The 16,633-nt window shown below is 35.8% G+C and overlaps 1 protein-coding gene across 3 annotated transcripts; it reads left to right on the forward strand.

Annotated features, from left to right (window-relative positions):
- The first annotated feature begins 1,033 nt into the window (after positions 1–1,033).
- Positions 1,034–15,880, forward strand: LOC108993477 (tricalbin-3-like). 3 transcript variants are annotated; one of them, XM_018968408.2, is made up of 9 exons: positions 1,034–2,029; positions 3,035–3,276; positions 7,183–7,201; positions 8,515–8,720; positions 8,993–9,102; positions 9,201–9,299; positions 9,755–10,196; positions 10,304–10,419; positions 15,427–15,880. In XM_018968408.2, the coding sequence occupies exons 1-8, from the start codon at positions 1,224–1,226 to the stop codon at positions 10,390–10,392; spliced, it is 2,013 nt and encodes a 670-aa protein (XP_018823953.1). In that variant the 5' UTR covers positions 1,034–1,223; the 3' UTR covers positions 10,393–10,419; positions 15,427–15,880. The 3 variants fall into 3 exon arrangements, with proteins under 3 accessions (XP_018823953.1, XP_018823954.1, XP_018823956.1); XM_018968409.2 differs by having other exon boundaries at positions 9,755–10,187; XM_018968411.2 differs by having other exon boundaries at positions 1,036–2,029; positions 9,755–10,175.
- Positions 15,881–16,633: the final 753 nt, after the last annotated feature.

Consider the following 16,633-nt stretch of genomic DNA (forward strand, 5'->3'; position numbering starts at 1 on the left):
AAAATTTTTATTTATATATATTAAATAAATATATTGTATATAAATATACACAATTTATAAAAGACTTAAAATTATATTCAAGTCATTGGATTGCTTTGGCCTCCTAGGCCAATCTTTATATAGGAGGCCAAGGCAATACAATAGTCATCTTTAAGCAATGTGGGACTTAGTAGTAAGTCCCACATTGCTTAAAGATGACTATTGTATTGCCTTGGCCTCCTATATAAAGATTGGCCTAGGAGGCCAAATCAATCCAAAATCTAACTCTAATGAGTTTAAATTTTTTTTATATTTATAAATTTTAATTTATTATTTAAATTATATTATAATTTTGGTCTAAAAAAATATTTAGACCCCCATCACCCCCTCCCCGCCTCCCCGCCTCCCGGGGGTGGGGTGCGGGGGAAAAACCCCCATCACCCGCATGGTGCGGGGCGGGGGGCGGGGAGGGGGTGCCCCCGCCCCGCACCATGCGGGTAGCACCCCTAGTCGCCACTAATAATAAAACCGACGCATCAGTTGCCTACAGCTCGAGATCCGACTTCAACGCATCAGTTTCACCAATGTCCTTGAACCTGAAAGAGAGTTTTGGATTGGATTAGAGATGAGTCGAGAGAATTTTAGATAGATTGAATGAAATATTATTAAAATATTAATTTTTAATATTATTATTATTTTAAAATTTTAAAAAAATTAAATTATTTATTATATTTTATTTATAATTTTAAATAAAATTATAATTTTAAAAAAATTATTATTTTATAATAATAAAATAAAATAAAATAAATTAAGATAAATTTTCAATTCAAACCGAGGCTAAAACACGTTGCATTAATCCTCAAAATCTATTCGCCAAAGCCAAACGCCGAGGTTCTTTGGATCAATTCGCCAAACGCGGCGTTCAAAGGCCACGTGAAAGTGGAGGATGAGCCAGGTAGGCAAACTGCCTAAACCGTGTTGGCTAGAAACACGAGTTCTTTATGAGGAAAAAGAAAAAAGAAACAGTAGTATTTGTCCGCGTGTTCCTCGTTTGAATTGAATCCAAGTCCTGCTATGCTACTGCTACTTTTCTTTTCTTTCTTCTGCATGGTTTGGTCTAGCCGGGTGCTTAGGTGGAGCGAGAAGGCCTCCTTCCGGGGGGCTGCTATGGTATTGGTCTATTTCTCGCACTCGCTCAAAGTCTGCCTCGGACTTCATGTTTACCTTTCTACCTCCATTACCAAATGCTTTCACAATCCCCTTCCACGAGCTTGGATCGCTCGCAGCTACAGCAGCAGCTTCTTTGCCCCTGTAGTAGACTATGGCGATTTAATCCCATCACCATTCCTTTCTCCAAACGAAAGAGAAGAAATCTCTCTGGAAAATGGAGCGTTTTCTCTTCTTCCATTCCCTTGGAGGCTCCCAACCGTGGTCTTAACGTGGAATTAGCCCATGCCGCGAGACGGAGCGCCAAGATCTTCGTACTGAATCCGTTTTCCCATGAAGTGTACGACGAAGAATTGCCCAGAGAACCGCCAATTCAATTGATGTCCAATTTTACCGAATTCCAGAACGACCTAATCTTAGATAAACTGAGAACCCAAATGGAAGTCATACGTCCGATCCCCTCGCCCCCGTTTAGTCGAAATATAGTCGGACTATTCGTTGTCTTTTTCTTTGTTGGTGTTGCTTTCGATAAGCTCTGGACTTCGAGGAATAGAAACCAAGCGGATGGTGCGAAGAGTAGGCGTGGTGGGGCCGGCTCCGGAGGCTGGCCACAAGTGCCGAAGAGCTTTTCCTTGCTTTTGGAGAAGGATTTACAGAGGAAAGAGTCGGTAGAGTGGGTGAACATGGTTTTGGGGAAGTTATGGAAGGTTTATAGAGGTGGTATCGAGAATTGGATCATTGGGTTTCTTCAGCCAGTTATTGATGACTTGAAGAAGCCTGATTACGTTGACAGGGTTGAGATTAGACAGTTCTCGTTGGGAGATGAACCGTTGTCGGTGAGGAACGTTGAGCGCCGGACTTCGCGTCTCGTTGATGATTTGCAGTAAGCTACCCTTTTGAATTATTTGGTTGAATGGAAGTTCTTCTTCTTACTTCTGCTCTGCAGTTATTATCTCATATCTCCGTGTTAATTTGTTCTGATTTAGCGGTGCGCCTGTTTTTGTTTGCTCCGTATGGAGTCCCAGAAAGCTTACCGGTGTTTTTTTTAGTGTCTTTATATGTTATCCTTTTAATTTCTTTGATAGTTCGAGAGGATTGAGGCAGAGAGATCTGCTGTTGTTGTTATTGATTGCTAGTCGCGCGCACATGAAGATATAGTTAATTTTTTATCCTGTTCATAATATGATTGTCGAATTTCTGAGTGTTTCATTCTTTGATCACTAACCAATAAAAAAGAATTTCTGAGTGTAGCATTCTTTGTCACTTTCACAAAGACGGTTCATTGCAAAGATTCTTGGAAAGAGGCCCCAACTGCTCCCCCTTTCTATTTAATCACTGACAAAACTTACCTTTCAATTCGACTTAATGAAACAACTTCGAGTTTAGTAGAGCAATTCATTGAACGAGCACCTTTCAGGAGTGTCAATACCGTCACATGAATCGTAAATGCATGAACGTGACATACCAAAAAATCTGCATTTCCTAATGGAATAAGTAATAAAGCAACTTTTCTGCCCACTGCCACTAAATCAGCACCCCCAAGTCAAACTAGTGCTTGGCCTTGTCCTCAAAGGGAATAAAGGCTAGAATAAAGTTTCGTCCCCCATGAGCAACAGGTGAAGAAAATAGTAGCTTTGCTTGTTGTCCCTTCTTTTGGCAGGATTAGTTAATAAATCAATTTGGTCTTCAGGCTTTAGCTAACCAAATAGGCATTCATAGATTTGAGAGGAGAATAAGTTTGTTTGATGGACATAAACTGTCTGCTTGCATGAGATATGGCAAATATTGAATGTGATTTGCTAAATTCCATCATTTCTGAAATTAATATCCTTGTATACCAAATCAATAATGCATTTGACTGATTTATAAATCTTTTGATGTCATCTAGGTACCAAATAGGCCTTCGATATGCTGGCGATGCCCGTATGCTGTTAATGCTCTCACTAAAATTTGGTATTATCCGCTTTACCGTGCCAGTTGGTGTTCAAGATTTTGACATTGATGGGGAACTTTGGGTAAGACTACGATTGTTACCAACAGAGCCTTGGGTGGGAGCTGTTTCATGGGCTTTTGTTTCACTCCCAAGGATCAAATTTGAATTGTCTGCATTCCGCTTATTCAATTTGATGGGTATGTCTGCTTCTTCATGGCTATCATAGATTTTATTTGTATACTTGCATCTGACTAAAGTAGTTACATTTATAAATTTTCTCTTGGTAAATTTTCTAATTTGGGTTTCTAACCAAATAAACCATAGTGATTAGGGTAATGATAGGAAATAATGAACAAGAGATTCTTGTGGGAACAAAGGATATTCGTAATATTTAAGCTCTTGGTTTTTGAATTAAAGGATGAAGTTTTTTGGTCACTACTGAAGCTTTTTTGTTGTTGCATGCCATCTTGTATTAATATTTTTTTTCTCAGGATTTTCATTATTATTTTACCATCTGAGTCTAGTTTCTCAGTAGGTGCTTTTGCAATATCTTTTCCATCCTCTTCTACAACAGTGCCTTTGGATGTTATATTGACCGCATTTTTCATCCTTGCCACAAAATGAACTTTGCCAAATTTCTCGAACTTTATTTTATTTAATTCAACAATAGATAATCCCATGTTAGGCAAATTCTTTTCCTCGATATAACTCCATTCTCTCACCCTATGCCCTGCTCTTCAACCTGAAAGTTTCAACTCCTGCTTGATGCATCACTGTTATTTCTTGCAGTTAACAGAGTAATTTTATCGTGTTCTGTTATTTTGTCTCATCGGGTAGTTGCCATAGCTTCTTAGAAAATTCGTTCCCTTTAGAGTATATTGCTTTGAGTAATGCTAGATACTGTTCTAGGATATGCAAGCCCGGCGCACTCCCTTTGAAAAAGAGTGTGGTCTATTATTAAAAATTTAATTTTTTCATGTGGGTCCCATATTTACCCATTTTTTTTAAAAAGAGTACGCGGGACTTGCACAACCTAGGACTGCAAATATCATTTCCCTACTGGGTTTTACCATCAGACATCAATCTCACTATTGTCATCTTGGGTAAATTCTCTTTAAAAGCACGTAGGTTATATAGTAGCCAGTATTTGGTAATACAAGGAACGGCTGGCAAGCCTGGCATCATAGCCACTTTGTGAATCTGCATTCTTTTTCTAGGATATGTTTTTTAACAAGTAAAAGTTTTCTAATCTAATTTAGACCATCAGTCATCAATCTCACTATTGTCATCCTGGGTAAATTCTCTTTAAAAGCACGTAGGTTATTTAGTAGCCAGTATTTGGTAACACAAAGAACGGCTAGCATCATAGCCACCTTGTGAATCTGCATTCTTTTTCTAGGATTTTTTTTTTTTTGAACAAGTAAAGGTTTTCTAATCTAATTTAGAGACCAACTACCATATGACATTATAGCTATTTGACAATCATACAACCTTCTGGAAGTACATCTTCATCTCTCTCTCTCTCACTGAATTCCTGACATTCTTGTAAAATCATCCTGCTGTTCACCAACTTCTGGGAATCTTCTTTCAATGTTTACTGCTCTAAAAGTGTTAAGGAGTTTTAATCTTCCAGCTAAGATTTATCAATTACAGATTCGAGTGGTACTATTATAAATGGGACATATATTCATGTATTGTCAATAAATAATATATATTGCTTTGTAGAAATGCCTTGCAGTTTCATTCATATCTAGTATGGGAAGATAAGATTTTTTTTTTTTTTTACTAATTTCCTTTTGACAAGTACTTGAGTACCAGTATTGAATGTGGGTATTTATATCTAGTTATCTATGAAGCCAATACTTGTCCAATAAAACATTATTAATGATAAAATTGAAGATCACAGGGTGTGTATACGTGAGAAATACCTAGCAAAATAATGAAAAAAGAATACGTAGAAATAGAAATGGAAAATAAGCAAACAACAAATGATACAAAGCTTTGAAAAAATAAATCCTTAAGGTCTGCGACCATTTTCTCCTTGTCCTCAAAGAACCTGTCATTTCTTTCTCCTCATTTACACCACAAAAAGCAACATGGGATCATCCTTAACAATGCTTCTCTTTGAGAACAACTAAACCTCCCTTTCCAACATGCTAAGAGCTCCATCACACTATGAGTTATGACTCAATCTAAACTGAAACAAACCAGATATAGCATTCCAGAGAGTGCTAGTCACCACAAAGGAAAGGAGATGAATATCAATTCCCCACTCCTACACATGCAAAACAAATCCATCAAAATGATTTTCCTCTGTCTCGAATTATCCATAGTAAGGATCTTCTGAAAAGTAGCACTCCAAATAAAGAAAGCTATTCTCACAGATGATTCGTTCCACGAAATATTCTTCCAAAGAAAAGGGTTACTACCATTGGGATATTGAACATAATAAAAATGATCTTACTGCAAACACACTATGCTTTCAAACAGATTGTCCTCACCATCCATTCTCAAAGAATACAAACAATCTGAAGACAAAGTAAGAATCTGCTTGATAAAATTCACATCCCACTTAGGAGCATCACTAATGTAAATGATCCACAATCAAAGTTTCCTTAAAATGAACAATGTTAAATAACTTTCAAAAAATTACCTGAAGAGACTAATACCACACCAGACATTGTGCTAGAACCTTATCTTTGATAAAGTACTATATATGTTACAAACTCTGATTTATTTTATGTACACTGAAAGGTAGTGCACAAAACAAAGGCTGTCAACCAGTTATAAACTCCTAGCCCCTAATTAGGATCACAGGAATCTCTTGTTCTATCAGTCAAGGGAATATCTAGATTATCTCTGCCTCAATCTCTCTCTTAAGAGGATTCTGAGAATGACTCTTCTGTTTTTCCTCTCCATTCATATGGTTGATTCATGTCTAAGTCTAGTAAAACACTTTCAACATATAAAGATGGTATTAGGAATTCTTTTGGGTTGGGTTGTTGCATGCTGAAAGTTTGTTTCTTTATGCATTGCTATAATGATTATGATATCACGAAAATGTGTAAGAAAGATAGCTTACGAACAGAGATAATATTTGAAATCTGAGAAACCAAGTCATCTTAAAAATATAGAATTAATATTTGTCTTATATGCCATCAGAATCTGACATAATTGAAGGAAACATAAAACGTAGTAAAGTCATTCAAGGCTCGAGAAGTCGAATTCTGCATCACGCAAGGACCAATTGAATCGAAAATTTGTGACAAATTTGAATTCGGTATTTTAGTGTTAATGAAAATATAAAATATATATAATGCATTTCAAACATCCAAACTCATGTATAAATGAGTTTAAAATATGAATTCATCGGTAAGCTTCAATAAGAATATGAAACGACAAATTTTAAGTTTTATGGTCATGTATGGTAGTATTTTGTGCATAGTCGCAACGTTAACACAAAATACTCATTTTTTTTCCTAGTTTTTCTCTTCAACTAAATAAAGTAAAGAATTTCATATTCCTATCCTTCAATGTTTCTACTATTATTAACAAACACAAGCTTAAAAAATGTTAATATATGTTCAGCTCTCTCGTATTTCTTACAAAAAAGAAAAAGAATGTGACCTCTGAAATACAATTCAAAAAAGAAAAAAAGTTTTGAATTCACTGGATCAACTGGGATCGGTCTACTTCAACTAATCTAACTAGTTTTGTATCTGAATCAATTAGTGCACTGAAAATAATTTGGTTTCTGCTGAACTAAGTTGATTTGGTCAATTCAATCCTTTCTTTAGCTAACAATGTGTCTTTTTTCCCATCTCAAAAAATGTCCAACTAACATTTGCCTAGTTCTCTTTAGCTTGGAGACAAACCGGTTGACGTTTTGCTATGAATGTTTATAAATATTCTCGGTATTTGTCAACTATTGGCACAATATAAGAAAGCCTCTATCATGCGTAGTCTTACAAAGTTTTATATATCTATCTAAAAGCTATGCTTCTTGATGTACAAGTTTTTTTTTGCTGAGTATTCTTGATATCGAAGATACTGACGCATGTTTACTCCATTTTTCTACTTTCATGCATGCTTGGGAAAATCAGCTATTCCTGTTCTCTCAATGTAAGTGGACTTTGTTACTCTTGGTCATAATATAATTCTATTAAATGCTATCAACGTAATTATCTTTTTGTTTGCCTTTTTAACTTAGTTTTATTTTATGAAAATACACTTTTCAACCTCTAACTAACATGTGTTTTGCAATGTGTGACCTAAATTAACAAAACTAACTCATTAAACCCTTCAACTATCGCTAACCGTCAATTAGCTCACTTGTCAAATGTAGCTATTAAGATGGATGAAAAATAGGTGAAAATATGAATTGCGGCACAATCTTAACAGTTGGGTCTTAGTGGAGCTTGCACATTGCAACTTGTCGGATATCATCCTCTGCAAATATTTTTGGATGTTAAGATGGAAAAAATAGATGAAAATATGGTATGTGGCATCATCTTAATGGCCAGATTTTAGTAGAGCATGCTCACAGCAACTGCAACTTTTTGATATTTGGAGGGTTCAATATGTTTGTTTTAGTACTTATAAAGGTAAAATATGCTTCCCATATTGGTTATTTAATCTGAGAGAGAGAGTCTTTTTGAAAGCTTCACTTGCGTCTGATTTGAGATATTGTTCTCATAGATGTTTTAGAATAATATTTGATTATAGTATTCTCGTATTTGAAAAAAGTAATTGAAATAATTTCCAGGGGACTTCAAGCTGGCATGAGACAAGCTTATTTCTTCAATTATTCGTTCACTATTATAGTTATGATTGTTTATTTATTTATTTTCAATTTTAGATATTTTTATTTAATGATTTGGCTAAGAAATCATAAATTCATCTACATAGATTTACATTTGTGTATGTGATGTGCAAGTGGTAGAATCCATCTGACAAACAGTAGGCAAAAAATACCACCTGTCTGCAGAGGTACTGTGGCTGTCAACTGCATAACTGTGCTAAGTTTACCAAGAGATGTCCAATGGCTGTCTTTCATCTTATGTTTCTGTAAACATGGACCTTCATCTCATTAGAAGATTGAAGTCACATTTGTATCCAATGTCGTCTTTACTAATTTCGATTCAGCTGATCACATTTGTAAACTTGGCCAAATCTTATACTTGATGGTGGGGTTTTAACACATCACTGAATCACATAAAACGTCTCTCTTTCTCTCTCAATTGTTTTCTTCTCTTAGATGTGTATGATTTAAACTTGGCTAAATCATGTACTTAGATGGAGTCATAATCTCCTCAATTAAATGTTTTGTTATCTAATATATCCTACTCAGTACGTCATTGATATCTTTTGTGTTTGTATGCCTGTTATCGATGTTTTCCACTCTTTAACTTAAATTCTTGACTGAATTATTGTAGGTTTCTGACAAAACTTCTCACCAAGGATTTGCCTCGACTATTCGTACGTCCAAAGAAGATTGATTTAGATTTCCAAAAAGGAAGATCAATTGGTCCTGCTACCAATGACTATAAATCTGGGAAAATGCAAGAAGGAAACAATGATTTTACTGGAGAACTATCAGTGACTCTTGTAGATGCTCGGAATCTGTCGTATGCTTTTTATGGTAACAAATATATCTCCATGTGTACTTGTTTCCAAAAATGATTATAGTTGCTTTATGAATTGATGAAACCAAATATGCTTAAATGATCATATACTTGGTGTCCATCCTGCAAATTTGTATCTTGTTTAGAGTCATATCTGACTGATGTTATGCTCGCACTTTCATTTTCTTCAACATTTATTATGACATTGCCCAAGAATTTGATCCTTTGTTCCATGTATATGTCCACCTTTGATGCCTTTATACGTTCTATCATCTCTATTTTTTGTCAGGCAAAACAGATCCATATGTTATTTTAAGCCTGGGAGATCAAACCATCTGCAGTAAAAAGAATAGTCAAACCACAGTCATTGGTCCCCCTGGTAAACCAATATGGAATCAGGTGATGCTTCGTGCAAGAAAGTGCTCATTGCATCATTGAATTCAGTTCAATCTGAAGTTTATAACTATAAGTAATGGTTTATATGTGGTATGTGGCAGGATTTTCATATGCTCGTTGTGAACCCTAGAAAACAAAAACTGTACATCCAAGTAAAGGATTCTCTAGGATTTGCAGAGTTGACCATTGGAGAGGGGGAGGTAAATTACTTTTTTCCTTTGGCAAGTTTTGGCTTGGTTGACTAACTTATTTAATTGGTATGTTTATAATCATGAGGTCTTTCCATTGGGTAGAAAGTCATTTTTTTCCATTTAGCTCTACTTTCCATAAAATACATTCACATGCTTGTGTGTGTGATCTCATTTTTTATCTGAAAGGTATTTTATATATGTTTCTAACATATAAATATATATAATCAGTATGCTAATAAAATACTATTTGAAACTTCTTTAAGAGCAACTTAGTTATCTGGCAAAAATTGAAAGGTTCCATTCGAATTGACATTTCATTTGACAATATGAATGTAACTAATAGATATGGACCTACAGTAACAAGTTTATGCACAAAATTGACTGCATTCACATGGAAACTATCTTGTCTTGTCAATTCTTTACTTTCCTATCTCTGCGGCTTCTGAATAGAATTTTATTTCCAGGTCAATCTGGGTTCTCTTCATGACACTGTGCCGACAGACAGGATTGTCGTCTTGCGAGGAGGTTGGGGACTATTTAGAAAGGGGCCCTCTGGAGAGATACTACTTCGACTAACATATAAAGCTTATGTAGAGGATGAAGATGATAACAGAAATGAGGCAGATTCTGCTTATGTGGGCATTTCGGATGATGAGTTGTTTGATTCTGATCTGTCAAATCATACTCACAAGAAGGGTCAAAGTGGAACGGATAAAGAATCATTTATGGATGTTCTAGCCACATTGATTATGAGTGAAGAATTTCAAGGGATAGTGGCATCTGAAACTGGAAATGCCAAACTTTTAGATGATCTCTCAGCTATAGGGTCGATGGTACCTAGATCATGTGGTCTTAATGCTGAATCCATCCCCTTTAATTCCACTGGTGTGTCCAAAGGTTCTAGAGGTTTTGTGTTAATATGAACTCTCTTAGGCAGTTAATATTTACAGTTCACAATTTATGATTGATTCATGCTTCATACCTTGTTGATCATCAAAACTTGTCCATTGCAGGATCAGCATTGTTTTGGCTTGCGGCGATTACATGTGTATCAGTGTTACTTGCTATCAAGACTGGTGGCCCAGGTTTCTTCAATCTTTGATATGCAACAGAGCTAGCAAAGAAGCAGGTTTCAGTCGTACTTTTTAATAAGCAACTAGTCGCAAACCCATGCAATGTGTGGGAATAAAAACTATAAGATATTTAATTAAAAACAATATATACAGTATAGTTTTTTGAAAGATTTTTTATTTTAGATTCATTCATACCATATGCCACAAAAATCAAGAAAAAAAGTTGAGGAACCAATATCTAGGAACCCTTTTTTTCTGCAATATCATCAGATAATGAAGTTAGTCATGTCTCTGTACTCTTTCTCAGGTTTATTTCTCATTTTAAAAGAAATGCGTTTTGAACTATTTTTTTATAAAAACTAGCAACTTGATTAAATAAAGGATTTCCCATTTAATAGTTTTAGTTCTAAATAAACATTATTGATTTAATTAGAGGATTGTTGTTCATTCAATAAGTTTAACTTAATTGTACATATTATTTGTTTCTCATTTAAAAATAATACAACTAGACGGATAATGTGGCTTTATAGGAATAATTTTCATTTAATGGTGTAATAAAATGAGAAAGTGGATGATGTGACTTCATAAGAAGGCTATGCTTTAAATCTATCTAGCACATAGATTCTTGAGACCTCTCTCCATATCTTTCATAATTCTGCCTTCCCACACATGTACTGTTTGGACTTTCGAGTAATTGTTTTCCATGTTCATAGTTTGTGTATCTATGCTGTATAATTTATGTGATTCCACTTTCTTGCACTTTGTAAACTGCAAGTTTGAGTTTTGAAGTTTTTCCTAAATGAGGTGTGATAAGTTGAACCATATCTTTCCATGGATGGTTATTGTTAGGAATGGCAGTTATGTATGTCTGGTTGGGGAGGTTGGGGACTAGTTCAGGTCTGCACCAAATGGGCAGGTTTCCTGGCCTACGAAGGGATGGGGTTTGGTGTTAAAACCCAAGGCAGGTTTGGGGCAGGGACAAGTTTTAATTGACCCTTTTTTGCTTCACCTTGGTTTTATTTTAAACTTTCATAAATTTATAGATAGGATCTTATACTTGAACAAAATCATAAATTCATGCCACCCTTTGTCTTTATAGCCTCTCTGTCTCTGTGTGGAAAGTTACGATGTTGATGGTGAGTAGATAGATGGCAAAAGGATGAGAAGGATTCAGATATTAGGAGGGATGTTGAGAGGTTAAGTGGGCTTTTCCACCTCTATAATCAAGAGCGAGCATGGCCCTTGTTGCTGCTGCTTTGATGTCATGGTTGTGATGAAGGGTAAAAAGATCGAGGACCTTTATTTGCCACATACAATACAATGACTTTCGCAATAGCTGCTGTTGTGTTTCCTACAGATTAAGGTTCAGAGAAACCAGACTTTGGCATATGCATCCAGGGCATATGAGTAGAAGAGGGATACTGGAATTAAGCAATTATACAGTAAAAATTGGAAAGTTGCAGTTCTGTGTATATTGGGTGATTGAGAAACAATTTTTACTTCAGTTCAGTGTTTCTGTTCACAGGATCATTCTGATTCATGAGGTCATTCTTGTGTTTCTTCCAAGTGTTGTGATCGGTATTTGCTGACCTTTAGTGATGAATTTTCTTTAAGCAATGGAAGGCTTGGTTGTGAAGTAAACAAAAAAGAAGATCTAGCGACTCGGTAGGATAATGGTCTGCAGTTCTGTGAGGTAAGTTGAATAAGTTCTGCAAGAGTGAAGGGATTATGAACCCCTAGGGGTTGGCTCAAGTGGTAAATGATATGAACTCGCGGGAATGAAATCCCTTGAACCCACAATCAATTTGAAAACTTCCCAAGAAAGCCAAAAAATCATGTCAAGGATGGAGAATTTAGACCCGATGAGAACTCGTTTCAAGAACCTAGATTATATTAAAATCTAGACCCGTTGAAGAACCCGTCTCAAGAGCCCAGATTACAAAGGAGGAACGCCACAAAGGTTGTGATTTACCTTTGATAAGTTCAAGAGTTCAATCAAGAACAAGAGGAGAAAACTCATCTCACAAATAAAATTCAATATTGTCTAATCTCTCAAACGAGGCTACAAAGAGTTTTTAAACCCAAACCTAATCAAAACCCTAGCCAAAATAAAGCCCCTTTTACCCAAAATTACCCTTGATGAACAGTACCGGCTACAGTACGCGCGGCTACAGTAACCCCTACAATAAATTGATGAAACCCTAGTTCCTAAAATATAACTTTCCAAATAAGCCCTTGGCCAAAATACAAGGCCTTTCCAAAAACATAGTTCATAAGAAATAAGACATGTGAGCCAAGCATCTTCAAGCCCACTTATTCTAAACTAATAAAATAAATCATTTAACCAAATTAGAAGCCTCCAATAACAATAGGCTGTATTTCTAAGTCATGTCTTCCACAGCTTGAATAAAGTGGATCAAAGCTGGTTCTTCTTCTTTCAGACCCATCTTCAGTGTTGGGCTCTTGCTGGCTTCATCCCAAGTGGATTGCACCAATCCTTGCATTGCTTCCTTGATCTTCTTGGCCCTTGATCTTGTAATTGGCCCATCTGGAACTTGCAAAGGATCTTTAAGAGTAGGCCCACCTTGGTTCCTATCAGTAAAGGCCTTGGGCTTGAGGGTATGCTCCCCCCTCAGGTCTAAGGTTCAAATCCCCTTGGGTGCAAACAATCTTTAGGGGCTATCGGACTGAGAGATTTTCCCCTTGAATTACCCAAGGTGCACTTGTGGGAAACTCCTTGCTAAGGGCCTATGCACCTCCAGGATTAGTCGGACACTGTTCTCAGAACCCCGGTGCCAATAAAAAAAAAAGAGTGAAGGGATTATGAGACCAAACAGCTAGAAAAACACCAAAATAGATGGGGTTGCAATTTGCAAAGCACATGAACATGAACTCTTGGAGTTTTGGGCAAGAGTAGTCAATCTAGCTTGTTTGTTTGTGAATAGGTTTCCATCATCTGTGGAGATAGAATTTAACTCTCTTAGAAGTTTGGTCATGTAACCAGGCTGTTTATTTTATATGAAAAGAGAAATATTTGTTCCACAAAAGTAATTACAAAAAATTAGTTTATAAATTGACATGGTTTGATGTGGTTCACCAGATTGTAAATCTCTTATTATTGAAAAGTATGTTTTACATATTATAGCAAGCATGCCAATTTGTAAGCTTTTGTTTTGTAATTCTCTTTGTACATCCAACACCTTTCATATGAAAATATTTGGTTTTCCAGCATATGCTCATCTAAATGACAATAAATTTGAACCTACCACTAAAAAAAAGTGTATATTTCTTGGTCATACATCTAGGTTGAAAGAATAAAGGTTATGATGTCTTGGTCCTAAAGCTCTTAAATCTAGCATTAGTGGGAATGTTACGTTTGATGAGTCTGGGATGCTCTTAGAAAGATGCAAACAGGCACTGTAAGACAGCTTGTGTAGGAAGATGCACTGGCTGTTATTAAAACAATGCACTAAGGAGCATGAGTATAGTACTTCTAATGGCAAACTGAGACAAGTTAGACTACCCCAGATATATTGTTATGAAGATATGGTGGGTTGTGCGTTAATTGCAGTTGAGTAAGTTGATATTCCACATCTCGTTTCATACCAAAGTGTATGATGTATTTCTGTTTTGTTTTGGTGGGGATTTTTTGAGAAGATTTTGTGCTACGCTTTATGAAATTAAAGTCAAGGTAGAGATTTATAGCGAAGTGGCTTGAATCGCTACACCTCGGACCAGATTCCCATGATGTCAAGTAGCCTCTTGTTATTGGCTTCATGCCTTTATTGCAAATTTTTGTGAGGTCTTGCGCTGTTATTTTCTAATTTCTTTCCTTCCTATGGTTTTTTTCTGGCCAACCTTAGGTATGTGTTTGTGTGTGTGTGTGCGTGCAAATGCGTGCGTGTATACAACGCATATACACATGCATATATACATGAATATAAATTTTATTAGCCTTGTCTGAGAGTGAGGTTATGGGTGTGTTAGCTAAGTTTATCCTATTGCTAGGTATAGGCTTTTACTCTGACCATTCTCTTAATCTTAGTTTCCAATGTAATAGGGTGTATTACCGCTTGAAGGTTGAGAGCTTCTCTCCATCTTTTATTTCATATTTTACTAGTGGTATTTCTCTTGATGTCTGCAGCTGTGAAAGTTGGCCTTTTTACCAGTTGATGTAAATATTGTGGCCCCCATTTGTGATTAGTTTCTTTTACTTTTTCCTTTTCTCGACTTAATTTCTAACCAAAAATTCATTTGTAACAACATATCTATCTTTGGAAGTTTATATTTTAGATGTTGGATCCATGTTAACAGGGATTTCTGAATTGCATCTCTACTTATGGTTCCAAAGTTTTTTTTTTTGAGGATTAAGGGTTATTAGGCCGATGCTAAAAATAGTTGTGTTGATTTGAATTCTTGATTTACTATGGAATTTTGTTTTCTATGGTTTTTGGAACATTGCTTTTCTGAATATGATCTTGTTCTGGGTGTGGCGGAGAAGTTGAAATATTGTGGGGAAGTAGAGGGCGGTAGTACGGGACAAGTTTGGGTTTTCCATTACATAAATGGAGCCAGGATGGGTCTACTTGCTAAAACTTGATGCGTGAACGAGGGAGACTGGGTGAGAATATTTTTAGACAACTAGGTGGAATGGTTACCCATTGGCATCCCTAGCTATTGTGATTGTTTCATAGACTTGAGTACTTCCGGTTGAGTTGTCTGGGATAAGGATTAATACCATTGGCAAGTAGCAAGAATCATTAGTCACTAAATCTATGGTTGGTTTGGGCATATCATTAAAGCATCATTTCTAATATAAATTTCTGATATTATAAATATATCATAGACGGATATGGCCACGCTATTGATCTGTCCTTTTTAAAGATTAATTAATTAGTAAAACAAGAAAAAGAAACTGGTGTAAGTAAAGTGATGTTCCTGTTGAAAAGAGCCAATTTACTTTTATAGTTTATTATCTATAAATCTATTCCTTATACATTCAGTTTAGCATGTTTTAGCTAAAATGGATTGCCTGCTAAATGAATTTCCCCATGTGATTGCAGGTTGTGAAAGAGCAAACTTTCCACACTGGCAATGGAATCAGCAAACGGTTTGCACTCAGTTGCCATCCTTTACATCTGTAAATTCACAGTTAGTGGCAGAGAAATGTTCTATTAGCAGCATGAAAGTTTTGACAACTTTGTCTCGATCCATATCAAGTGTACATGAAAGTCTCTAGAGTCTAAAGGAGAACAGCCGTTTTTCGGAGCCATGGTGACTGATTTTCAACTTTTCTTGTTTTGGATGTGGAGGTAAGTAATGCTGATCCTAAAGGAGCGAGAAATTAGTAATCACATCTAGCATTAGAATGTTGTAGGATGAAAGGTAGGCCCCAGGAAATGGTTTTCAGATGAGAAACATTATCATGTTATCTTTTCCGAAACATTTATCATGGGTCATATATGGTTCCTTGTATAGATAATTTTTTATTCAGAATTTCGAAAGTCATCTTGATGATATCTTATGGTACAACTAATAATAATAATTGTAATCCCCGTACGTCTCCATAGGGTTAAGAATAATGTTAATTTAAGAAAACAGAGGGACTGAAATGTTACTTGCCTTTAACAATTTTTTTTCTTAATGAAGCGTTAAGTACAAAAGATTTCATTTCATAAAAATGAAATGTACTTTATAAAACTGAAAGAGAGTTTGCTGAAGCATTTAACAAAAATGATCAAATCTAGTGCTATCAAAATCATAAAGTAAAACGGAAATATGTGATCTAGGCTTTTGCCTTTCTCCCTTCTCCCTTCTCCCTTTGCGAAGTTTTGTCGTACGGTTTCAAACCTCACTTTAAAGCATTTCCTGGGACAGACACATTAAAAAAAAAAAAAAAATGAATCGAACACTTAGTGTGACATCTCTAGATTTTGCTTGGGATCGGACGGAGTATGAAGTGTTGAGACATGTAACACAAGGTTACTTGCCCCTATTCATGACAATTAAGATGATATAATGCACTTAGCATGCATTTAATAATATGTAGTATTTGTTACGAATATTTTTTTTAAGCAATATTATGCACCAGACGTGTTATATCACAAACATAAAACATATTCTATAAACTGAAGATAATAGTTGTTCAAGTTATAATGTAAGTCCAGAATATCTGTAACCATAATAGTATTGGAGGCAGAGCTCCTTAAGTATATGCAGAAACTAAGGCAACTACTAGGTTAATCCATCAAGTAGCTCTCGAAAGTCAAA

This window comes from Juglans regia, chromosome 16 (assembly GCF_001411555.2).
Source record: "Juglans regia cultivar Chandler chromosome 16, Walnut 2.0, whole genome shotgun sequence".
Lineage (NCBI taxonomy): Eukaryota > Viridiplantae > Streptophyta > Magnoliopsida > Fagales > Juglandaceae > Juglans > Juglans regia.

Excerpts from the sequence above, each read along its gene's own strand:
- LOC108993477 (XM_018968408.2), top strand. The coding sequence starts at position 1,224 with ATGCTTTCACAATCCCCTTCCACGAGCTTGGATCGCTCGCAGCTACAG. Across the intron at positions 8,721-8,992 it reads TCTGTCGTATGCTTTTTATG|GCAAAACAGATCCATATGTT; the intron begins GTAACAAATATA and ends ATTTTTTGTCAG. Across the intron at positions 9,300-9,754 it reads TGACCATTGGAGAGGGGGAG|GTCAATCTGGGTTCTCTTCA; the intron begins GTAAATTACTTT and ends TTTTATTTCCAG.